Source organism: Typopeltis vanoorti, chromosome 25 (assembly GCF_054136105.1).
Source record: "Typopeltis vanoorti isolate ZY-2024b chromosome 25, IOZ_Tvanoo_1.0, whole genome shotgun sequence".
Classification (NCBI taxonomy): domain Eukaryota; kingdom Metazoa; phylum Arthropoda; class Arachnida; order Uropygi; family Thelyphonidae; genus Typopeltis; species Typopeltis vanoorti.
The window spans coordinates 18552552-18564914 of NC_143573.1; the positions used below are offsets into that span (position 1 = coordinate 18552552).

The 12363-nt window shown below is 36.9% G+C and overlaps 1 protein-coding gene across 1 annotated transcript; it reads right to left on the reverse strand.

Moving 5' to 3' along the window:
- Positions 1-513: 513 nt before the first annotated feature.
- On the reverse strand, positions 514-1080 carry LOC150092580 (general transcription factor II-I repeat domain-containing protein 2A-like). The gene has a single exon (XM_090414241.1). It carries the CDS (start codon positions 1078-1080, stop codon positions 514-516), a length of 567 nt encoding a protein of 188 aa, XP_090270367.1.
- Positions 1081-12363: the final 11283 nt, after the last annotated feature.

Here is a 12363-nt window from a genome sequence, read left to right on the forward strand (position 1 = left end):
ATACGAATAAAGTCTGATATGAAATAATTCCTTGAAACAAATTAAATCATAGCCAAAATATATGCAAGTAGGGAAGTTGGAGTGTGTGAGTGGGGAGTTCTTTGTGTCGTAATAGTTCTCGGATTCTAGATCAGATGACTTATATTTATGATCAAGGAATGCAGAATTATTTTAATAGACGTAAATAAGAGAAGCAAATATCAAACAGCCAGTGGGAAGTTTTGTCAACCCAACGTAGCACTTAGTATTATACAAGACAAAAAAATATATTTATAGCTTTATCTGTGTTTTAGCTTAGCGCAAGCAAATAAATATTGGTGTCCCTTTAGCATTACAAGAAAATAGTTGATATATCTTTTCTTGGGTAGCTCTGTTGTTATAGACCAGCGATGGGGACTCCTTTTTTCTGCCTACGGCAAATTTGATATTTATAACATCATTCGCGGGCCATACAAAATTATCAACTTAAAAATTAGCCTGCTATATTTGGTCAAACATTTAATTAACTCATTTCTAATGTGATGGCTGCAACTGCTTCCCTTTGGTGAGGCGTGTGATGTTAGCTGGTATTGATGACGTTGCTACTCGCAACTGCTTTTCCAGGTTTGCGTCGGTCAGTCTGGAGCGCAGTCGATTCTTTGCGATGGTAAGTTTTGAAATGAACTGCTCGCAGCAGTAAGTTGTTCCGAACACAGATGCATATTTCAATGCATGTCTCCTCAAAGTGGGAAATTCATCATTGCTTATGTAACGTTTATAGAACTCAAGCAGTGGGAGGTTGTTGTACTTAGCTTTCAGCTCATCATCCCTTTGCAGCTGAATGATTTCGTGCTGTAGATTATCAGACACATCAGTTGGTTCCACATTTAACGGGGTAGCAAAGATGTTCAATTCCATTTGTTTACTTTTCACGTCCTTGAATCTTTCATTAAATGCCTCAATTAGTTTCGCACATTCACCAGCATATTCAACTGTCGCAGAAGGCTTTTGTCCTTCCAGACAAAAGCTTGCCCTTCTGCTCTGAGAAGTACTTGGTAATGTCCACCATGAACGCAATATCACACAGCCATTTGCTATCATTGAGTTCCCTGACACGGTTTTCCCTTCATCTCCATGAACTGCTTGACTTCATTCCAGAGTTGGTAAAACCTCATGAGCATGTTCCCACGATTCAGCCACCGCACTTCACACTGATAAACAAGATTACCGTACTCAGACTCAAGATCATTCAGTAACTCCTTAAACTGGCGGCTGTTAAACCCTCTAGTTTTGATAAAATATATGCATGACACTACTTTAAGTTTAAGGGAGATGGTAAATCCCGTATTATTCTACAGTCGGGTACGAAACTCTGATCGAAATCCATCGAAATCCTAGGGTTTCATGCCGAAAAAACTATCGGCGAGCCCAAGTGTAAGTAATCATTTGGGTAGTACAACACCAGGACAACTCGGAGCAAAGGTGGAGCAAGCTGCGTCACTATCCTTAATATTCTCTCATAATGTAAAACGCAGCTCCTAGGAGATGTATTACTGTTTTACATTATAAGAAGAGGTCATTACCCAGACCGGTTTCAACCATTTTTGCGGTCTCATCAGTGAGTAGGTACATCTGGAATATCAAGATTTTAACTGAACCGCACTTACATATATCTCTACTAACGAATTGCTAAACTGGTGTACTTATATATTGTTATTACTATAATAAAAAGCCAAAAGGCTATTTTACCGGCGACATCTCCCTTAAACTTAACTTATGTCGCCAGTAAAATAGCCTTTTGGCTTGTTATCGTAGCATGACACTACTGTTGACATCACATTATTGAACCGCAGCGACTGTGCACAGGACTCTCTTGGTGTATGAAGCAGTGGCGTATAATTAAATCACTTAGATCAAGACTGAGACGATTCATTTCTTTCTTGACAAATGCAATTAACCCTTTTTGCGAGCCAACCATGGCTGGAGCTCCATCTGTAGTAAGGCCACTTAACTTTTCAAATGTTAGCTCAAGTTTTTTCATTGATAAAACACGTCTCTGAAACAAGTCCTCACCTCTTGTAGTACCATGCATGGCTTCCAGTGACAGAAGTTCCTCTCGCGTGTTCAAACTCTGTCAAAGCAGAGTTATCCCACGAACGAAAACGGCCAGTTGAGCAGTATTTGTTATGTCCGTTGTCTCGTCACAAGCCAGAGAGAAAAATTGGAAATCTCCTGCAGAATCCCTCAATGTTTTTTCAATATCTTTTGCTAAGTCAGTAATCCGATCTGAGATAGTTCTCCGAGACAAACTAACACTCTGAAACAATTTTTCTTTGCCTAGTGCTAACAACTCCTCTGCAGCCACCATGCACTCTTTCACAAACTCTCCCTTTACATGAGGCCTCAGCTTCTGTACGATTAGCTCGCTCACTGCATAACTCGTCTGAATAACGTTGTCTGTCACAACGAGGCCTAGTGAAAGCAGCTTGTTGTGATTCCAAACTCCGCTGAAGAGCATTGATTTTATCTAGACACATTTTACCTCCCAATTCATTGAGTTTAGCATGTTTTGAGCTGTAATGACACTCCAGATTGGCGATTTTCATTACTGATAACGCATCGCCTCAAACTAGACACACAGGTTTACCTTTGACTTCAACAAAAAAAAATAATTTGTCCATTTCTCTTGGAAACATCCTCCTAGATTTATTGAATGTTGAGTCTCGCCACGGGTTCCCTTAGCAGGGCCAGACCAATCGCGGAACCGGACGATCCTCGCCCCTGTTATAGACGAAGACCTTTGGTTAGATAGACGTGGGTTAGAATTCCATCTAGGACGATGAACTCTATGAATGCTTTACATATGAAGGTGAGTTATCCATTCTCATACTGATCGAGAATGATTTTTCTTCGATTGGTAATTCGGTGTTCTTCATCTCGGAAAACAGTAAAACTGAACATAAGAACACACATAATTTACATATGGCAGCAATGCAGTTAGGAGTAACAGTCCTATCATAAGTAGTTATCAGATTTCTAAGATGCTAAGTTACCTGACGGTCAGGTCATTAAACCTAACGCGCTCAATAAGCAAGACGGTGGCCTCACATCGAGTGATGAACTTAATCTCACACCTGAAGACAATCTCAAGTATCCATGACTACAGCGGATACAAACCTGCTACCTGTTGGCTGGAGCGTGGAAATGCTCAGCCTAACAGGCGTAAAATAAGTATAAATATTATTTTCAAACACTTGCGAACATTTCCTGACTACGGGTATTTTTTATTATGTGGGCACACTCGTGTGTGATGGTTTCACTTATGTTGATATTCTTAAACTTTGCGATATAAAATTTACAGTATTTTGCCTCCCTTTATAAGTTGTTGATCGCATAATACGTTTCTCTTGTCCTGTCATATATTATTGTTTTCCCTTCCTTGAATTTGTTCAACGTACCGCTTTTTTTTTGTAAGGGGGTGGGGTACGATTTTGTTTCTCTAATATTCATTTCCAGTTTTTAAATAATGATTGCATTGAAGAAGTTCTTCTCTATTCATAATAAAATTCTCTTCAATCTTGTTTTTATTCTCAGAAATAATTCGGTTTACTTCTTCATCAACAGGATTTCAGAGGCAATGGAAAGTTAAGCACTATCTGCAGAGCGGGTTTACGTATGTCAATGGATCAATGGAATTATTTCTACCTTTGCATTTTTTTCTAAGCAAATACGGACGCATTTTAAAGCGATGTGTACTTCTTTGCTGATTAGTTTATAGTTTCATACAGGAACATAACGAAGTTTTCCTCTTCCCCCTAATTAGTATAGCAATTGCCTCATCTTCGTGCTTGTTTATTGAATAACAGATCTTGAAGTGTGCCAAAGTCCACTGCAAAAACTTCTTTCTCTCCTCTTCCAAGAGTTACACGCTCTAGGAAGCATTTTAAGCTAGGATCATACACACCGTTGCGTAGCATGTACTCTTTCCAGTTATCTTAAAACTCCCCGAGCTTTATCTAACTTGACATTGATTTGTTCTTAATGCGTAATCATGTAAAGAATCTTTTTGTTCTATTCTGTGTTCAAGAGCCATTTTTCTCGTTCATATCAGTAGTTGCTTTTAATGTGGCAATTAAATTCTTCAAGATTATCCGAAATAATAATAAAAATGAATGCTTGTGGAAGCGCTTGGTTATTTCTTATACTATTAGCTTTTACGAATACGGCAGCAGTCTTAGCAATGAATTTCATATTAATATATTTTCTCTATTCTGTAAGCAGTAACTTGCCTTTAATACAAACTATCCATAAAATTCGGTAAACTACAATCGTTGATGATGCAATGTTGGTTTCAATAACACACTTGCTGCAGTATTTCGGGCTTCTATGGTAGGTTGTTTATTTTAAATAAGCATTCGCGTGCGTTTCAATAACTTGCATGCTGCTTCTCATCGTCCAGCCTGATGAGCAAAAGCGAATGAATGAGATTACCTCACAGATCCCGAAATAACTCCCTACCGATATCGATCACTACGCGCTGATTTCCATTTATAGAACTGGAAGAATGAATGCCTGACAAAAACTTCATGTTTAGAAAATCGGCGTTTCTATTCAGTCAGTCATGTCAAAGCATTCAGTGATTTTTTTATTGATTTATACATTCTTTACTTGTGTTTATGATGATTGTTCTCTGCGTGCAAGAGTTGGCTCACCATTGTATCGAGGTTCTTCGATTTAAGACGTTGTACTCTTTGCTGACATTATGGTTGGCTTAAATAATACTTAACATGAAAGAATTGGGTCTTTTCAGGTCAATACATTCGTTCTTCTAAACGTTCTTGTTATTACGTCAATTCACGTCCAAAATTCCAAAATCTGTTTTTTCGCCGGCATCTGATGTTTTGACATCATGTGAAATGGTGTTTTATTATATTGTTTTTCTTTTTTCAGAGTCAGATCTGCCACAACAGCTAACATTCTCTACATACTATAATGAAGATGTTCCTTTTTTATATAAGTGGATATTAGATCCAGCATTATTTCAAAGCCGAATGTAGAAACTGTGAAAGTTTTGTAAGTTGACAGAGAGCTTACAGGAATACCTTCCCCGGCATTCACGAGCTGCCTTATTGTGGACTACTTAGAAGACATAGGCGCCGCCCTATGTCTTCTAAGCCCAAGCTTCTATATATTCGCCTTTAATTAGTCATTTTGCTCTATTTTAGTAGTTTTGTTTTATTGACCTTTTGCATTCCACAGATATCATGTAACTATGGTAATCACTGTAAATTTGTGACGTGCTAGAAACGTCAGGTTTTTTAAAATATCTCATTTCAGGTTAGTTTTCTATTCCTAAGAAATTATGGGAGACAAGCGAACATCCATTTTAGTTCCAGTTGGGACCTTTATTTCTTAGCTGTTAACCGATAACCTATTTTTTTTTTTCATTAAATAGGAAGTTGTGAAGGAATATTTCACCCCTTAAATTGGGCGTTTAAAAGTTTCATATCTCAAAATGTAACTTTCTTTTTAGCTAACGGCATGCGTGTAGACTCGCCGTTCCCGCAGTTTAAAATATACTCTACAGATTCTCTCCCCACTAAGGCTAACCCGTGGAAAGAAATTAAATCGAAACATTTTTCTGGAGTATAAAAATCGTATTGTTCCATTTGGAGCAGATTAACTACTTTTTGTGGTCAATTGCTTATGAATTTATTGATGAAGGTCATACAGACAAAATAACTTTTGCGTTTGGGTTAACTATAAAGTATCAAAGAGATGCAGGAAATGCGTGATAACAAACCTGGAGTACATTGAAATTCGTGGTTCTCCGATAACACCTTATATATTAGGAAGTGTTCGATGTCTAAAATGTTTGCGAGGTATTTTATGTGTAAAACGATGCTAGCGCAGAAGTAAAGAATGTATGCTCAAATAACTATTCAAAATATCTTATACTTTTAATTAAAAAAAGCAAGATAATATTTGCAGATTATAACTACGAGATGCTTTTCCGCTCAATCATAACAATTCGACCATTTCTTGGATATATACTGAACATTTTTTTTTTTTTTTGCTGTTTCTCCTATTCTCCTAGTTCTGCCATTAGATGATCAACTGAATCAACTTAAATTGGCAACCTAAAGCCAAAAGTTCATTAAGAGAGAGAGGAATTATAGTTTGGAATTGCTTTCACACGCGAACGCACACGAAGGAAATCAGCTAGACTTGAACATTGTTCAACTACAAAGGTTATCGCTCTGCATCGTATCTTTCTCATCACCTAAACATTACTCTTACGGACAAAGGTTTTGTGACGAATATTATTTCGCTCATCGACATTTCCAATTTTTTACGCAAGAACTATTGTGATGCCACGACAAAATTAATCAAAATCTCATTGAGTGATTTTACTTTTGTAAACATTTGGCGTGTGTGTGTCAAACACTTATAGGGGTTTGATTGTAGCACGAACTGAACACATATTCTACACCACCTATTTTGATTTTTGCCTAATTCTGGATCATAAAAGATTCGATTGAAATCAAAATTGAAACAACTTTACCAGGCAGGGTAGGATTATTGAAATAAATTAAGAAAAATTCGTTCCTTTGTGCCTAGGCAAATGACACGATGACATAAAATTTTAATACTCAAACAAATTGTGGTTGGATTCTAAATATTGAATTTCAATAAAATCAGTCCGGTCGGCTGTAATACTGGAATAAACAGGGTACGTATGGACTATGTAACGAATCAAATTAAACCGCTTCCAATTTCCGAAATGCACTTGACAACGATTAAGAGGCAAACATATGCCTAAAATATAAAAATTAACTAACTTTAGCATGTCAATAAACTATTTAATCACCAACTAGTTTCGCCGGCTATTGCTGTCGGCATCTTCAGGGTACAAATAAGGTAGGCAAAGTAAATTACAAGCTAGATGTTAACTGACAATTCTAATTCAATAACAAAATAGTACTGAGCGTGAAACAATACACGTGTCACGGATACTGGACGCTATCTACGCTTCAGCTCATCACACCACATCTCCCAAAAACTTAGCATATGTTTGGTCATATGCTAAAGAAAAGAGCTATACAGTTTACTACGGACCAAAATGATCTTCAAGAAGAATTGACTACAATATTCAACGACCTATCCTTAAATGGCTACCCTAAAAGACTCGTCAACAAGATTCTCTTCTCCGACATACCACAAAGACAACGTAATGTCACCCAATATATCACCACTATAAATATTCTTACGTTGGTACCATTTCCAAAAAACTGGCTCTCCTCGTAAAACCACAAAATATTAGAGAGACCTTCAAGCCAGTTGAAACTATTCAAAAATTTCTAAGATCACCGAAAGACTTCCATCCTTTCTACAAGTATGATGGAGTTTACAACATCCCTTGTTCCAGTGGTCTTAGTTACATTGGTCAGACGTCTAGAAGCTTCGAAATGAGACAAAGGGAACACATCGGTTATGTAAGAAATAACAGACAAGATGTATCTGGGCTTTCTTTCCACTTCTCTACAACCAACCACATTATTGAATGAAATAAAAGTTATATGCCTTATATAGAAGACCGTTACAGAATCTTCAAAGAAGCAGCTACAGTTGCCCGTTCCACACAAAAGCTCAACAGGAATCAAGGTTTAATCCAACCTGATATATGGAAGACCTTAATCAGATCACTAAACACACATGAAAGGAACTTCAGCGCCAACGACAAAATGTTTATCAACAAGTAAATCATATATCCGCGACACATGTATTGTTTCACGCTCCGTACTATTTTGTCATTGAATTAGAATTGTCAGTTAACATCTAGCTTGTAATTTACTTTGCCTACCTTATTTGTAGCCTGAAGATGCCGATAGCAATAGCCGGCGAAACTAGTTGGTGATTAAATAGTTTATTAACACTTAACCAATACTTTTAAATAAGAGTTAGCTATTCATTAGCGCCTCCGTAGCGCAATTGGAAGAACGACGGTACATTGCGCCCTTCGATTGGAATAGGCCTAAATTCGATTCGCGTCGCGACGGGAGGAATCTTTATCTGAATGATTTTCAATCGAAGGTGAGTTAGCCGATCTCATACGGAGGTAGCAGGGTTTTTTCTCCCGGAAACTCGGGTTTTTCATCCCGCATACAGACAAATCGACCCTTCAAAACACACGCAATTTGCAGACAAAAAATACTAGTTGTGGTGGTGGTGGAGGTGGGCAGTAGATTGCGTTGATGGAGATGATTCGTAGTAGTGGTTCGGTGTAGTGGTTGAGACAGTTGTAATAGTAGGTGTCCTCTCGCGATGAGTCTTCAGTCTCCTTGGAGGTGTCAGGAATAATAATAATAATTAATCTCTGTGGTGAAGAATTATAATAATTTCAAATATGCCTAAAATATTTTCATCAGTTATATAAGAAATTTGTAATTCCATGGAGAAAATATTTGACGAACTCTCTTCAGAAAATACTGAAAAAAAAAAAATACTTATGAAAAATATTTTAACATTTCATGTCCATCTCAGTGGAAACAAATTGAGCACTTATTCGCATTATTAGACAAGTTTCACTTACTCAATTGTCAGAGCAAGGAGATAAACCATATTACGGAACATTCCGATATAACAATTCATAAATGACGGTTTATTAAACAAAGTACGATGTATTAAGCGTCTTATCAGTAGCCCAAGGAGAAAATTCCCGACAATGGAAATCTATAAAAATCACAGCTAATTGCACTACTTAATGGATCTGCAGTCTTTTTGTTTTTACTCATTGTCTAATAGTAGCATTTGTACTATAATTTAGCAACAAAAATTCACAAAAAAATACAATAAAGGCTTTTGGCCTAATTTGGAACTGCACTCATTAGTGAAGTTTGGATTTGTCACAGCTATTATCGGAACTTGACATCGCGTAGTGGAGGAAGAAAGAATAGTTAAAATAAACTACACGCAATCTTGAGTAACAATCTTTCACACTCATAATATATTTTAAAATGAAAAAATAAATAAAAAGAGTAAGTTTAAACAGAAAGGTGCCAGATATTTATTTTTCGTGGCAACACTTTAAATGTTATCCAACCAGAATAGTTGGATGAGGGGATAGATTCCGTTGTGGGTATGGATTAGCATCCGATTTAGCCTCCATACCTGGAGACTAAATCGGATGTTTTAGTCTCCAGGTATTGGCTGCACCAAATAAATTTGATGCAGCAAATTGTCATTCTGGAACGTGTCGTGTATCTTTCAATCAGATGTCTGATGCCAAAACCTGTAATTTTTTCTTCAGCTACGTACAAGATCTGTACTGTCATACTTAAGTTCAGAGTTCTTTTTTCACATTCATAAGATGATGAAATGCGCGTCCATCCCAAGCTCTTGAGTCAAACAGCAATCGATCCACTTACGTTAACTTACTTCAGAGGGCTTTAAGTGCTGCTACTCGCTGATCTCTTAAACATTTGCACTGAGCATAAATTACAGCATTAAAGAAGGAAAGAAAACGTGTACAAAAGACGAAGGAAATGGATTGAAATTAAACTACGGCTTTTTATTATCGTATCGAATTGATGAAAGACTTCCTCTGGTACTACAACACAAGGCAAATGTTTTGAATAATGCCATTTATACATGGAATACTTCGTACGTGTTCATATTGGCAGCTTTTGTTTATTCTTGTTAGGAAAACATAAGGAGACCGAGTTTTGAATGAAATAGCCAATCACAAGATAAAATAAGCAAGTGAACGATAGATAACATAAAAATCATCTAATATAACATGATTGCAGATAAAGCACTACCCCGAAAACAAGTCTCACTTTTGTATTAAACAGTTTTTTATCACATTTCCCAATATCTCATTACCAGAAATAACAGATATCCCTTTTCGGCGCCACATCTGCTTCCAGGCAGCCAGGAACGTAGTAGAATCCTTTCTCTACCAGCTTACAGAGAACGCTAAATAATATTTATTTTAAGTAGCTTTTTCTTTACTTCACGAAGAGTTTTAGTATCGTGTTGTTTACGTGCTTCGAGCAAATATGTGTTTAAAAAAAAATTAAAAAAAACAAGACGCACTTAAACTGCAGCATCTCACATCTTCTTTATTACTTAACCGAGCATTATTCTTCAAGAAAGTTTTGTGCTTTTATGAAAAACTTAATGCAGTTTAAAAAAAAAATTCAAAGTTTCTTTCCATAGGTGGCAAGAGGTTGTTGTTGTACAGAATTTAAAAAACAATGAGAGATTTTTATTATTATAACGGGAAACTCCACACAATCCTTAGACTCATCGAGAGAAGCCCTTAACATCATATCAAGAACAACTATTCGGCATTCACACAGTATCTATCATACTTTGCTTTGAATTCGTTTACAGTCATGGCACCCACAACAAACTCTGGCAGCTTATTCCACTCATTCACCACTCTCCAAGTAAAAAACCTAGTTCTAACACTCTTGCTGAGTTTATATGGATGGCCCATAGTTCTCCCATCCCCAGATCTGTTCCGAAACATTTCATCTCTGGATCCTCTCTACCTCCTCCTCCCCATCAAGAAGAAACCCAGGGGCCCATATCTGGGCACAGTAATCAAGATGGGGTCTTATCAAGGCTCGATAAAGAGGACAAATAACTTGCTTATCTCTGCTCGTCAAAGTATTCTTCAGTAACCAAGTGATCTGATGAGCTGATTTAGCCACTTTTGTTATGTGCCCTCTAAACTTCAACTCCCTATTCACCAACACACCCAAATCTTTGGCTTCGTCAAACTCCTGGAGCACAGTTCCACCAATGTGATATACTGTTGCTAATTTTGTCACCCCAAAATGCATAACCTTACACTTTCCTAGATTAAACTTCCATCCATTCTCCTTAGCCCAGACTGCCAATCTATCGAAATCATAAAATTTTGACATCATGTGCATTCACTGTTGTTCTACCCAACTTTGCATCATCAGCAAATAAATGAACAGTTCCTCTCAGATCCCTTTCTATATCATTAATGAACAAATTAAATAGCAGTGGTCCAAGAACAAAACCCTGCGGCACACCACTAGTAACAGGCCTTCTTTTGGACTCTACTCCTGAATAAACTACTCTCTTATATCTCTCCAGCAACCACCCTCCTATCCATCTCACTAACCCTATATCCATCCCCATATGCTGCAGTTTACTGATTAGAATTCCATATGGTATCCTGTCAAAGGCCTTAGCACAGTCCAGCAAAGTATAACTGTAAATCCATTACCCTTATCCAGTTCAGCCGTCACTGTGTTCTAAAACGTGAGCAAGTTACTGGGACATGATCTACCCTTCACATAACCATGCTATCCCCATACAGAATCCCATTTTCATCTATCCGCTCCTGTATTTTGCTCTTGACTAATATCTCCAAAACCTTGACAACGATTCCTGATATGCTGATCGGTCGGTAATTTACAATGGCAATCTTGGAACCTCCTTTATGCAATGGAACTATCTTACCCTCTTTACACCCCCTCGGGACTAACCCAGAGCTGAGACTTAAATTAAACAATATGCTCAAAGGAACTGACAATTCCTTTGCGGCTTCACGTAAAACTCGGGCTGATATACCATCCAATCCCACAGATATATTTACATTATGGTTCTGTAATATACTATTCACGTCCATTTCATTCATTTCAATTCCTGCATCAGCTATTCGTTCTCTTATTCCTGCAATATCACAGCCTGGATGATAAACTCTTGCAAATTATTCTTGCAAAGACTTGGTCTTTGCCGTTTCATTTCTGTTTGTTAACTAACTACTGATACGTAGTTAGGATAGATGTTAAGATATGTCCAAATAAAGATCCCGTTAGGTTCTTAATTTCTATTAAGAACCTAACGGGATCTTTAAAAGTTATCAACTGCTTAGTGTAACCTATATTTATAAGACGAATGAAATGAGATAAAACTGATTATGGTCAAGAATCCCCTCTTTATAATAAGAGGACGAAAGAGTCGGATATTTAAAAACTAATGGTAGACTAATTATCCGTATTAAATGAAATTAAAAGCCTAATTAATACCGACTTTGCAGGTTATTTCCATAAAGATCAAGACAGTTGTTTATTTTTTTATTTATTTATTGTTATTACTTTTACTTTGTTGTTGTTAATCTGATGAAGGTGAATTCAAAAGGTATTTTGAAAGAGAACAATCGGAATATATTTATCAAAATCATTTACGAGAAATTTTCTAAGTCTTCTCTAATTCAGGCTTGACATCATCAAGTATAATCAGCTTAGCTGTTATATTATAAATTATCACGTGACTTACAGTATTTTAATTGTATGCAAGGTAGTATGAAATACTACAGAAATTATTTTTATCCATTTT

Bases quoted from the DNA above. Each gene is read 5' to 3' on its own strand.
- LOC150092580 (XM_090414241.1), bottom strand. From the start codon at position 1,080: ATGATAGCAAATGGCTGTGTGATATTGCGTTCATGGTGGACATTACCA.